Source organism: Martes martes, assembly GCF_963455335.1.
Source record: "Martes martes genome assembly, chromosome: 8".
Lineage (NCBI taxonomy): Eukaryota > Metazoa > Chordata > Mammalia > Carnivora > Mustelidae > Martes > Martes martes.
The window spans coordinates 66,042,400-66,056,113 of NC_137895.1; the positions used below are offsets into that span (position 1 = coordinate 66,042,400).

Consider the following 13,714-nt stretch of genomic DNA (forward strand, 5'->3'; position numbering starts at 1 on the left):
GTTATTATTGAGAAAAAGAACCAGAATTTCAATTTGGTTCTGCATTGAGTTGTCAGCCAAGCAGAAGTCAACTGAGGCAATCTGCCACAGAAGCTAAGTGACATAGAGTATAGTAACTATTATCTATAAGCTACAAAAAATGAACATGGTTTACATAACCAAGGATGGAAATCTTCCATATTTCTACAACCAGATAGAAAAAGAAAGAACCCTAATAACTAATTAAATTGGAATAATTGGTTAACATTGTAATGTAATACTGAAAGGAATAGGTCCATTGACTGTAACACTGAAGTATAATTTTACTCTGAGGAAAACTACCTACTCTATTTTTTTCTGATATAATAAATCAAGCATGGTTTAAGTAAAGAAAACTGTACGAAGTTTAAACCTTCAAATAACTGACAACTTGTAAACAAGGAACTAAGATGATATCTAAAACATCTATTATCCTCAAAATTTAAAAAATTTTAACAAAACTTTAAGTGCTAATTTCAGTAATAGAAGATTTAATCACCCAACAACACCTAAAACATTTTTAAAAATGCAAAAAAAAAAAAAAAAAACATACAAATCTGCCAAACATAAACCAGTGTCAGAAAAAATGCACAAAATAGGTATGTCCATATTGACAGACATTAAGAACCAACAAGAAATGATCCTATTCTTAAAAAACTCACACAATTTTTTCATAATATTCAGAATACTGAATATATACTTAATACCTTGTTTCTCCTATTAATGTCATTAATTAAACTCCCGGTTTTTAATAAACAATCTCTTTTTTTTTTTTGCCAAATTCCAAATTAGGTGAAAGTCTTACTAAAAAGGAAAAAAAAAAAAAGTCACAGAGCTCACTTGTTAGTTCCAGGACTTGAGCTCAGGCATCCTGACTCCTAATCCAGAGATTTTCCTGCAAGACTATACTGGCTCCATAAAAATAACTGGGTTACAAAATATTTCAATAAAATGAACACACACTGAAAAGGATTAAGGAAAAGACAGTGCTTCTTCAGCTAACAATTTCCACTTACAAAGCATCCAACTTAAACCTGAGAGAATAATCTAACAACACAAACATACTAATTAGCCCTATAAGCCACCAAAATGCTATGTAGTTAATATACTAAATCAACTCATTACAGGTGTAAACATGAAAACATGTGACAGATCTGCAATACTCATCCTTCATCTCACAAGTATTTCCTAACAGACATGTATCCCAGCAAAATCGTCAGCTGACAATTTTTAAAACTTCTTTAATGCTTCCACTAGCAGCACTTAATTAACTCAACTTAAGCCATTCCATGGGCATGACCATATATTCAATAATAATTAGCTTTATCTCTCAAAAGGGATATATTTTCATTTTCCTTGATTTCATTTTTTATTCCAGTGTTACATTAAAAATGATCAAGAAATGATCATGAGTGCCAATGATAAGTGGTACATTCTCAAAATAATATACAGCATTATAACCCCAAAAAGTTAAAGCAATTACATAAGCAAAATAAGGTAATTGCACATACCTCAAAACCACCAAAATCATCATCATCCATTCTTCAAGTGCACCTGAAAAATATCAGAAGACATTGAAACAAGCCCACACACAGAGTCATTTATGTCAAAACATTTTTCTGACTTAAATGTATATGTATTTTGACTTGTAAATTAAAACTATTTCATTTGAGATTTTTTTTAAATCTACTTTTTGTAACTATATGGGTATGCATTTTTTAATGCAAAAAGACTGGAGGTTTTTTGGCAAAATTAGCCATTCAGGCAAAATTAGCAATTTCTGTGACTTTTTCAGCAACCATGTATTTTACCATTTTGTGTTGAGACGCCAGGAGTGGAAAAATATTCTTTTACATTTTAATTTGCTTTTCCCAAATTGGCGCTAGGGCTCAATTCAATAATGCTTCCTGCTTTTTGCATCTATTCCTCAGTTGTCTGGCAACATCAGCACAAACTCCAGCTAAGAACAGGACTGTGGTGAATTTTTGGAAATCTGTCCCCCACCACAAAGGTTCTTCCCTCGGTTTCATGGCCGAGGTTGATTTAGATTTTCAAAATTGATCAGCATTTTTGAGCTGTGGCCACAACTTCTGGAGCATTTTGATATGTGTATTTTTAGCTGAAACTGCTTTGCACTTTTGGAAAAATGTGGAGCAAGTTACTAGGCTGATCAAGATAAATCAAGTCATGTATTCATGGGAGAACAGGGAAGAGAAAAACATAAGTGAATATCCTGAATTCCTCTTTTTAAGTTAAACTACATAAGAGAGAGACAAGCAGTAAGATAATACATGCTTTACTTTGTACTTAATGTGTATTATTAAAATGGAAGGAGAAAACCATGAGTACCAGGACTTTTCAAAAGAAGAAAAAGAAAAAGCTTTTATCTAACAAACCATTAAAAAAAAAAAAAAAAAGAAACCTGGAAAAGCAAAACAAGTAATAGATGGTATACAATAAATAAAAATAAATTCACAATAAATTGTGAATCAGTAGCCACAAGTAAAACTCTGGTCAATAATAACTGGTTTCCTTTTTTATCTTTCAAAAGTGAATGTTTCCAAATTACTAATTATAGTTTCTTTGACTCACTAATACAAGATGGACTTGGTTACAGGAAAACAACCTTCACCAAATTCTGAAAAAAAAAGAAAAAAAGAAAAAAACACCAGCTAAACAAATTAAACCATGTTAAGCAATAATTCTAAAAGCATTTTCTAAGGCACTTTGCCTTGAGTGATGAAGCAGTAGTCATCCATAGCCAGGTCTTACCTTATCAATGAAATACATATTAATGCCTTGAAAAATAAAACTCATAAATAGTCAAAGAAAAATAAACAGTGAAACACAATCTCAAGGATTGTTTTGTTTCAATAGACAAAATTTATTTTCACAGAAACTCAAGTAGATAATGACACTAAAAGGAATATATGAAGGCAGAAGAACATTATAAAAAGGAAGGACATTAAATTAATCCAAATGAGATACCACTGTTGTCACCATTACCTACAATTTAATAGTCTGATGAAAAAATTTTAAAAGATGTATTTCTCAAAAAAATCAAAGCTAAGCAAGTCATCCACATACAACACTTAAAATATATAAACCAGACTTTCAGAAACTTTTGATGGTGGTTAGTTTGAAATGGAATTCACATTAATTCTGTTGCAAGCAAACAGAAATCTGTATGTGATTATATTTTTCATGAAGATATTATGAAGTAAGAGTGATATGGATGCTGAGAATGAACCAAGTCAAACTATAAACGCTAAGTTTGTGTTTTCCACATGTATTCCATGAATCTCAGGAGACAATTAAAAAATATTTTTAGCATCTACAACACTGTATCCAAAGAATACAGTTTCAAAAGAATTTCTAGAGTAATGCTTCTAGGTGTTTCTGTAAATCACATCCCAATAAATTATTTGTAAGGTGCCAGAAAACTTGAAAACAAAAATAAACAGCCATGTTTAACAATCACCTCAGCTTGTCTGCCTGTGGTAACGAACCAAATACCATCACTTTCCTAAGTACTGATTTAACTCTACAAAAGAATACATCAGTGGTCACTGATGTTTTCCATATCCCAGCAACCTTTACATATTAAAATAACAATGACAGTTTTCCTCTACTTTATTTTCAAAGAAATACTAACAGATTTTAAAAGATAGCTGTGTCTTCAATTTCTTAAAATACAATAATTAGAGAAATATTTATTATTTTAACGCATTAACATTTTCCAAATATTTTAGTTTCAAATCCTGCAATAGTTTCTGTTTTCTTCTGAACATTACAAAGAACAGGAGAAAGTAAAATTAGCGGCATTGATTTGTACAAATCAACTTTACTAAATATAAAAATTAAAAATTAGTTTTTAAAAGGAAATACTACAAGGGGGGACTCCTTTATAGAGTTAGCTAACTCCAGCACATTTAAAACATTATTTTATCTAAAATGCATTTATAATTTTTTAGAATATTTGTAGCACTTAACATTATACCCCATTAAACTACAAATATAATACAGAAACACCAAATTTATCTGTCATGTAACTTACAGAGTCATGAGCCTGGCTAAAAAATTGGAAGATCATGTAGTTCATTCTTTGTGCCATGGCGGGGGGAAAGATGTATGACGGCTATGATTAGGTTATCTACACTGAAAGGTATCACAGTATCTAGTTTAACAATTCTCAGACTTCTTTATATGTGAATTTGATCTCTTCTGTTGCACTATTGTATTAATTCTCTCTTTTATTATTCCCAGTATTTAATATATTGCTGATATTTTATAAGAAAAACATACATACAACACTTATTGTAACAAATTTTTATTAGGCAATTCTATAGAAGAGAACACTCAAGATCCTCAAGGAGTTATGGTCTGGGGAGGCAGAGGTGGAAGAGTAAATGTTAAAATGTTGCAAATGTTAAGAATATGAGCTATAAAGTAGCCTTAAGAAAGAAGAAAAAATGTCCAAGGTGGGAGGAAAGATTTTTAGATGGTGATATATCTAGTGGGCACATCATGAAGTGCTTCAGGTGGGAGATATTTGAGCTCTATTATAACAGACCTAACAGACAATTTTAAATTGCACATTAAAAACATGAATTTTATTAAAGTCTTTTCCGCAAAGTCTTTTCCTAAAAGATAGCAAAGATTTGCTTTGATTGTTTGCTTCTGCATAAACACAGGGTCAAAGAGAATGTGAAATAAGAAAACTGAAGAAAAATTTGAAAGCAAATATAAGGAGGATGGATCTAAAACTGTCACTGAGGAAAATAAGAATCAATCACTTTTACATCAAAGCATCTACAAAAGGCTTAGGAATGCATGGCAATGAAAAGTGGGTAAAGGTGAGAATCAAAATAAGAGTGGCAGATGTATCCCAAAATCCTCTTCCAGAATCTACACAACAGAACAACTTATAGATCTTCATCATAGAAGAAGACTGAAGGTTTATTCCCTAGCCAGGATAAAGTCAAGGGTCCAGATTAGAAGACACTGAGACTGCTGGACTAAAAGTTCTATTAAATATTGAGACCCATTCTCCCAATCCTCTTTGATCACTTGTCAACAGAACTGACAGCAGCTATGCTTAAGTCTCTAGTCATGATCTTAGAAGATTCTTCTCTGGGGCACTTGGGTGGCTCAGTCAGTTAAGCAACTTGCTCTTGAGTTCAGCTCAGGTCATGATCTCAGGGTGGTGGGACCAAGCCCTGTGTCAGGCTCCACAATCAGCAGGGAGTCTGCTTCAGGATTCTCTCTCTTCCTCTGCCCCTCCCCCACCCTTGCTCTCTCTTTGTCTCTAAAATAAATAAATATTTTTTAAAAATAAGATTCTTCTCCAGTGAATCTAATCAACCCATGAAAAAGGACCTCATGAGAGACTCCTCTAAAAAAACAAACCAAAACAAACAAAAATACAGTTCATTCAGGAAATACTACTTTGACAAATCCTACCTACATACAGAGAATTTCCAATTTGTTCCTGATTTCAATAAGAGGATGACTAGTGTAAAGGCTAAAAGAAAAGACTATCAGGACAAGTTGCCTTGATTCAAATTCTAGTTCTGTCACTTAACTGTGTTACACTGGGCAGATTACTTCAACACTGTGTACCTCAGTTTCCTCATCTGTCACACAGTGATACTAATACCACTACTACTAATAATAATGGTAACTAGCTCCTAAAGTCCTTATGAAGATTATATAAGTTAAAATAGATGAAGCACTTACAACAGTGTCTGGTACGTTCTAAGTATTATATAAATGTTCATACTTCATTAGTAGTACTCCACTCTTACATATGACCAGATGGCCAAGGCCAAGGCCAACAGAAGATATGAAGAATGTATCTAATACAAAAAACCAAGAAACCAAGCTGGAAGGAAGGAAAGAAGGAAGGAAGGAAGGGGAAGGAAGAAAGGAAGGAAGAGAGAAAAAGGTAGAAGAAATAGAAACTACACAAGAAATTTTTCAAAAAAATTAAAAACTATAACTAGTACTTTTAGAGAGTTAAAAATAGAAAATAGTACATCCATGAAATAAGAATAGGAAGCTCTAATTTGGGGGGTGGGGAATGAGAGAGGGGTGTACACCAAGACTAAGGGATTGAAACTAAAAATGATTACAGAAGTGAAAAAATTGCAGGGTAGATAATAAAGCTGAGGAGTATAAAGAAAACGAACGTCAGAGTAAATACCTAAGAAAATTAAAACATCCTGTCCAGAATATGCAATATCTAATATTAGGAATTCTAGAAAAATGAAACAGAAAACAAAAGGGAAGAAATCATCGACAAAATAATTCAAGAAAATTTTCTAAACCTAAAAGTATGATTTTCAAATTTAATCCAAGAAAACAGAAGAATAAACCCAGACTGAAGCAGAGCAGAGACAAAAAGAAGATCCCACAAGCCCTCGAAGAGATAAAATCGTTTTCATACAAAGGATAAAGGACATAATGACATTTGACTTCACAACAGCATTACTGGAAGGTGATAAAAAATGGAAAAATGTTTGAAAAATTGTGAGGAAAATGATTAACACAGAGAATTCTAAAATGAACCAAACCAACCAATAACTAATTTGTGGGAAGACTAAAGTCATATGCATACTGCAAAGCCTCAAAAAAAATTATTTGCCATTCTTTCTTTAAAAGCTATGGAGGGGTGCCTGGGTAGCACAGTCAATTAAGCATCCAACTCTTAGTTTCAGCTCAGGTTATGATCTCAGGATCATGAGATCAAGTCCCCTATGGGGCTCTCCACTCAGCACAGAGTCTGCTTATGTTTCTCTCTCCCTCTCCCTCAACTCCTCCCCCAACATGCATGCACACAATCTCTTTCTCTCAAATAAGGAAATCTTTAAACAAACAAAAACAAAACAAAACAAAACAAAAAGCTGTGCAGTGAACCAAGGGAATAAGACAAGACACAAGGAAGAAATGGGATTAGAAAAAAGGTACCCTAACTCAAGTGAAAAGCAACGGGAATTCTCCCAGAATAATGGTAAAGTGAGTTCCCAAGCTATCTATATAGCAAGGATAAGGAGCAACCCACCTAAATTTGCACAGATCAGAAAGTTCCTGGAAAAGTATTTGAGCAAATCAAATTAATAGAGTGTCTCATGTGTTTTACCATACAGGAGAGTAATGTTAAACAACCAGGGGGTGGGGCACCTGGGTGGCTCAGTGGGTTAAAGCCTCTGCCTTCAGCTCAGGTCATGATCCCAGGGTCCTGGGATCGAGCCCCACATCGGGCTCTCTGCTCAGCGGGGAGCCTGCTTCCCTTCCTCTCTCTCTGCCTGCCTCTCTGCCTACTTGTGATCTCTGTCTGTCAAATAAATAAATAAAAATCTTTAAATAAAAAAAAAAAACCCGGGGGGAAATTCAGAGTTGAATTAGTGATTAAAACATCAACTAAATGAAAACAGAGAGAATATGGTATGTGAGACAGGAAAAGTAGACATTTTTACAGTACTATATTTTTTATCTGTGAATATAATTTACATAACAATAATAATGAACAACTACTGGCACCAAAATTATAATAAAACCATACTGGAAAGTTAAGAGAAATAAGATGAAGTATGTGGTATGGGTGGTTGAAGGGGTAGTAAAAGACAGCTAAAGCTTCATCTTCCATATTGGAAAGTTAATGGGTATAAAACCAAAAAATCAAGAAGCACAATAACACACATGTTAGGGATGCACTGGTAAACACTAAAAGAATCAACTATATGTGCTAAACATCTTACATCTAAAAAACAAGACACGGAGAGGCTAGAAAAGAAGGGCAGGGATATGAGATGGCTGTGTTTCATAACAAGTAATTTACAACTTTAAACTGTGAGCATATATAATTAATTCTTTAAAGACAGTATTTAAAAAAATCATGGCACAATGAACCAATGATCTATTCTTTCTATCAAAATAGTTGGAAAAAAAAATCAAGGAAAGAAAGTTTATTTTTTTTTCTTAACAAAACTGACTATAAACAGAGGCTTAAATGTTTTAAATTAATATTTAGCCAGTGAAAAAATTAAATTTTTTCATGTTAGTCTTCTTTATGACATTTATTAACATTTATTACAAGTTTATACAAAACGTAAAAGTGTGTCTCAAACACCTAAAGTTCCTAAAAATGGAACTAAATGAAAAAAAAAATCTAAGAAAAAAGAAATTTAGGTAACTGACTTCAAAAAGTACAATTTCCAGAGATCATCCAGATTATTCTATCAGCCCAAAGTGTCTTACTGTTAACGTTGTCCACTTAGCACTTAACTCAATCTCTATTCCATGTGAAAAACTACTGGCTAACCAGCATCCTCATAATCCCACTATTTTTCCATTTGATCCTGTTTCATGCTATGTTTCCTAGAAGCAAAAGACAAGTGATTTTTTTTTTTTTCTGTCTGTCCTGGGCAAACATAAATTGGTAAAAGGAACCAGAACAACGTACACACACACACACACACACACACACAAACACACACAACACCCCTTAGTCAAAGTTAAAAATGAAGAGTCACTAAGACAACTAATTTGAAGAGTCTAATCATATAAGATCAGAATTTCAGGCTTATCTAGTCAAGGAAATTATTTATTTACCTAATTTCATAAAAGCTCTTCCAAGATAGTGCAGGAACCGTTTCTTTTACCTACTTTTAAATCTCTGGCACCTTCGCCAGAGGAGCACATAGTAGGGTCTCAAAGAATACTTTTGAATCAGTGCCTTTGGAATAAATCACTAAATGAAAGCAAAGGAGTTGCTAATAGTTCCCACATGACTTCCCTTCCCTTTTATTTCTCTAAGAAAAACATGTTGGAACTTGAGTAGTAGAGGATCAAGTTGCTAGCACTAAAACAGATCTTCCCATATTAAGGCGTGAGCTTGAAGGCCTACATCTTTAAAAATCTTATATTGTTACACTCCTCTCTATCAAGTATCCAACTTTATTAGGGTTAAGAGTAATTTTGAAACGTCCCCTATGAAACTGAATTACAAAATTATTGCTATACTATAAATACTAGTGCCAATAGTAAAATGTCACAAGTTAAAAAAATAACTGAGGTATATATTCACTTCCTGAAAAATATTCTATTCATAAATGATCAGATGGGAAGACATCCCAACCACTAGTAATTCTAGTAACTAAATATTGTCTTTTATATAATTTTCATCTGTACTATCAATTAAGTTTTTGTTTTTGCCAGCCTTCATTCAGAAAATTTATACATCCCACCTGATAACAAGAAACAAAATTGCACAGCACTTTTACATTCTCCAAACCCTTACCTGTTTCCCAGCCTCTTTGGTTACTTCTATCTCCTCCAACTCCTCATAGCAATCCTTCCTCCAACTGATGGGTGGATGTCTGATCCTGTCTCATTATCCTGTCCTTCAAAGGCTGCATTTAGTCATGATCTTGATGCTCTGCCCAAATTTTGCAAAATTAAGCACCTCACTGTATTCAGTTACGTATTTATAAGCAAATAATAAATACTGTTACATGGCCAACCTAATATCAACCCAAAATTCTCAGTATATCAATTATACTCTTCCTACCTGGCAAAATCTTGACCCTCAATGTTAGGGGTTAGGTATATCACCTCATCTCACTTTTTAAAAGAGGACACAGGCCATCTCTGGATAGAAAGAAGATTTAAGAAATACTACAGTCTCAGGGTACCTGGGTGGCTCAGTGGGTTAAGTCTGTGCCTTCGGCTCAAGTCATGATCTCAGGGTCCTGAGATCGAGCCCTGCATCAAACTTTCTGCTCAGCAGGGAGCGTGCTTCCCCCCGCCCCCTCTGCCTGCCTCTCTGCTACTTGTGATCTCTGTCAAGTAAAAAAAAAAAAAAAAAATCTTTAAAAAAAAAAAAAGAAGAAAGAAATACTACAATCTCTTTCTCTTTCTTCTTTACTTCCCTCCAAGAGAAAAATGGTAGTGAGAGCAGGACATCCATGGGTTCTCTGTTGGGTGAGATTAATGTATGAAAGTCAACATGCATACACAATATCAGCTCTTTGAGTTCCTCACTGGGAACTGTGCGCATAAACATATTATCCCTCTAGTGCAACTCCCATGGGAGAAGCTCATCAGAGAAAAACTTCATTTTCTTAGCATGAAGACATGTTTTTTAGCCTGTGACTGGATGAATAAATTTAATTCAGAAGAGAACTTGTAGGAGACCTCATTGCCACCTCAATCCAAACCACATTTACACTAAACTTTAAACAATAAAAGCACTTTTCTGATTCCTATTACTTGGTTCCATTTCTCAATCGATTCAGATCTGGAGTGGTACAAGGCAACTGACAATGTCTCCCAGAAACAATCAACAATATCCAATTACCTGTCTTCTGCCAAGAACTTAAGAGAATTCACTATAAAATTCATGTTTCCCATCTTCAATAGGATTCACAGTGCTGCCTATCATGCCTGTTTTTTCTCATTAAGCCACATTCTCTAATTCTCCAGCAACTATTTCAAAGATTCTCAATGCTCCTCAAACGACCAACCTTCCTATTCCTTCCTGTAACCAAAGCATATAACCAAGCCTCCTGCTAAAACAGAAGGCATTTTAAGAAAAGTCCCTTACTGTCTTTCTACCAAAACTGTAGTTACCAGCATCTGTACCAAACTATTCCAGTTTATTCTGCTCACACAGAAAGAGGAATCCCTCTATATTCTTAAAGCTAATTTCTTCATCTGTGTTCTCAGACTTGGTTCTCTCAATTGTGTTTTCTCTTAAATATTTAACTTCCTCCTCTTATGTGACTCCTCCCAAAACACTGAAACATGCTCCAGGTCCTACATCTTTGGAAATGAAACAAAACAGAAACAAAAGCAAAACCCCTCTCAACTACACATTCTTCTCCAACCACAGCCCCCTCCTTTTCACAGCTCAACTTCATAAACGCTCTTTCTTACCGCCCATGCCTGTAACCAGTTATCTCCTTTTCACTAAATGCAAAAAGACACTTTCAATTCCTTGTCTTATTTGAACACTAACAACTTTTGACCAGTCTTTCCTTCTCAAAACACTCTCCCCCATTACAAGACAACCATACTTCTTTTCCCTCTTTCTTCCAATTTCTCTGGCTGCTTCTTCTCAATCTCCCTTGCAGGTTATTTCTACCTATCCTTTAAATGATGGTGCTCCTAATTAAATACTCCAACCTACCCCCTCTTATCTCAATTCAAACGCACTCCCTGGCCTACCTCCTTCACTCCGTTGGACTCAATCACAAATACAAGCTAAGAAATCTCTAGTTAAGATCCACCTCCTGAACTCCAGACCCACATAAACAACAGACAATTGACTAGTCTTTTTTCCAGTCTAAAAGGCACCTCAAATTCAATACAAGCAAAACTGACCTCAAGATCTCTCCCCCAAGAATACCTTCACTCAGTGACTGCTACTACCATCTACAAAACAGCTGCCCAAGACAAAATCCTGTAGTCATCTTTGCCTCCTTTTCTCTCTCACTTCATATAACCAATCACCAAATCCTAAGTCCTAAGTACCTCTAGAATTCATCCACTCCCATTCCCAGTAACTTCACTCTAGATAAAGGCACCATAGTGCTTCACCTGGTTTATACTATCAGCCTTCAAAATAGTTCTGTTTCCAGTTTGCTCCTTTTCCACTCCATTCTCCACTCTGCTACCCAAATGGTCCTTTTAAATACTCACCTAGTTAAAATCTTTCAGTGACTCCTCATCACTTTAGAGATGAAGTCAAAATTCTTAGAATGAATTAATGAACCTCTGTAACCTAGTTTCTGCTACCATCCTCAATTCTAACACATCCATATCCTGCAATCATGTAAGAGTGTGTATTTTAATCATGTGACTCTGGTCAAATCACCACATCTCTCTTGACTTCAGTGTCCTCATATGTAAAATGAACACAATGATTAGACGACTTCTAAGATATTGCATTGTAAGATCCTCTAAAAATACTATTCTATGACTAAAACCAAATTCCTTTCTTCTTCATAAAGAACTTTCTACTTTCTATTCTGAATCTGTCATTTTTCAATAATATTATCATGTTTTAATTCCTCTAAAATGCAAAAATTAGATGTCACTTTATATTCTTTGCTTTCCACCATAGCCAGGTATGTCATTCAATCCTATTTTATTTTCCCCACTCTTTCTTTCCTTTATCTTCTGGTGATCATCTTTCTGATTCAGGTATTTATTGCTATTTCTTAAAAATTACCAGAATTTACTTAATCATCCTTCTCCCCAATCCATTTATCATACTGGACAACTTTTTCTAAAACAAGTGCATTTTAAGCTCTAAGACTATCATCATGAAAGTCTCAACTTCAAAGCTTTCAAACTGAGAATGAAAAATCCCTGCGTCAATGAGACATGAACTTTGGAGCCTCATGTATCAGCAAAGTAAGCATAAAGACAAAGTTGTGAACTGCACTAGCATTGATCATTAAAAGCAAAAATAAGTCCTATAAAACACCTACAATTACATCAAAATATTAAGGCAGAAAAGGGCATACTATACAACAAAAATACAGAAAAAAAAAGTTATACAACAACAGAGTAAAAACAATGTTGCCATTATCAGGTGCAAAAGATCACAAATTTAATATTCTCTCCGATAAAGACAGTGTTTCATTTCTTTCATGGTTTTATATGTTCTCATTTATGTTTCTTCTGTTTACAGTGAAATCTCATTTATCTGGATAAATATATCTAATAATCACACCTACCTGGTATATGTTATTCTGATACAATAACCACAAAACTATTTTGGGTAGACAAGAGTGAAATTGTAAACTTAGTGTCTCAGTGTTCAAATACATTATTCACAAATAGCTTTAAACCCTTGTTAAAAATTTGTTTACTTTTGTATTAGACCTAATTAGAGTTCCCCAGTGCCTCCCTAACCTCATCTATAACTCCCCCTGACTTACTCTGTTCTAGCTACATGGCCTCCCTGTCATACCCCTGCTTCAAGAAATCTGGTTGTTGTTGTTGTTGTTGTTGTTGTTATTATTATTATTATTATTATTTTGTTTCTAATAAAATCAGCTTATGGAAACCCACCACCAAGCATAAAACTAAAGATCTTAACAATAAATTACATGCAAACCCTCCGTAGGGCACAATCCTCCATTCATTTTTCATCATTCCCTTGCTTTCAAAAATAGTTTCATTTTATCTATATCTACTAATGAAAAGCACACTACTTCTAAATTGGCTATTTTTAAAGGGTGTCCCATGACATATAAATTAGGGAGACCTAAGTTTTTTGCGTATTATGTCATTAATATTATTTCAGCTATCATTCCTTTTTTTACTACATAATACACCACAGTTTATTTAGTCACTTTCCTGTCAGTAGATATTTGAGTGTCTATTTTGTTATTGAGAGCAGAGCTGCTATGAACATTTTCCAACACATTTACTTTTGTATATATACAGTATTTCTCTTGGGTATATGCCTACAAGTAAAATCCCTGGGTTATAATGTTTGTCTATATTTAGCTTTGCGGGATAATGAAAAACTATTTTCCAAATGGTTGCAGAAATTGTATTTGTTGAAGCGATATATAAGAGTACTGTGAATCCGCATCCTTTCCAACACTTCGTTTTAAGATTTTATTTATTTATTTGACAGACAGAGATCGCAAGTGGGCAGAGAGGCAGGCAGAGAGAG

The 13,714-nt window shown here is 34.2% G+C and overlaps 1 protein-coding gene across 3 annotated transcripts in view; it reads right to left on the bottom strand.

Annotated features, from left to right (window-relative positions):
- CCDC91 (coiled-coil domain containing 91) overlaps positions 1 to 13,714 on the bottom strand; it is a 362,303-nt gene that overhangs the window by 282,536 nt on the left and 66,053 nt on the right. For all 3 annotated transcript variants that reach the window (XR_013967309.1, XM_080812002.1, XM_080812003.1), the window contains exon 2: positions 1,530 to 1,572. Coding sequence is in view for 2 of the 3 variants with exons in the window: in XM_080812002.1 (XP_080668128.1) it covers positions 1,530 to 1,559 (30 nt within the window). In the remaining variant the exon portion in view is untranslated. The remainder of the gene's footprint in view (positions 1 to 1,529; positions 1,573 to 13,714) is intronic.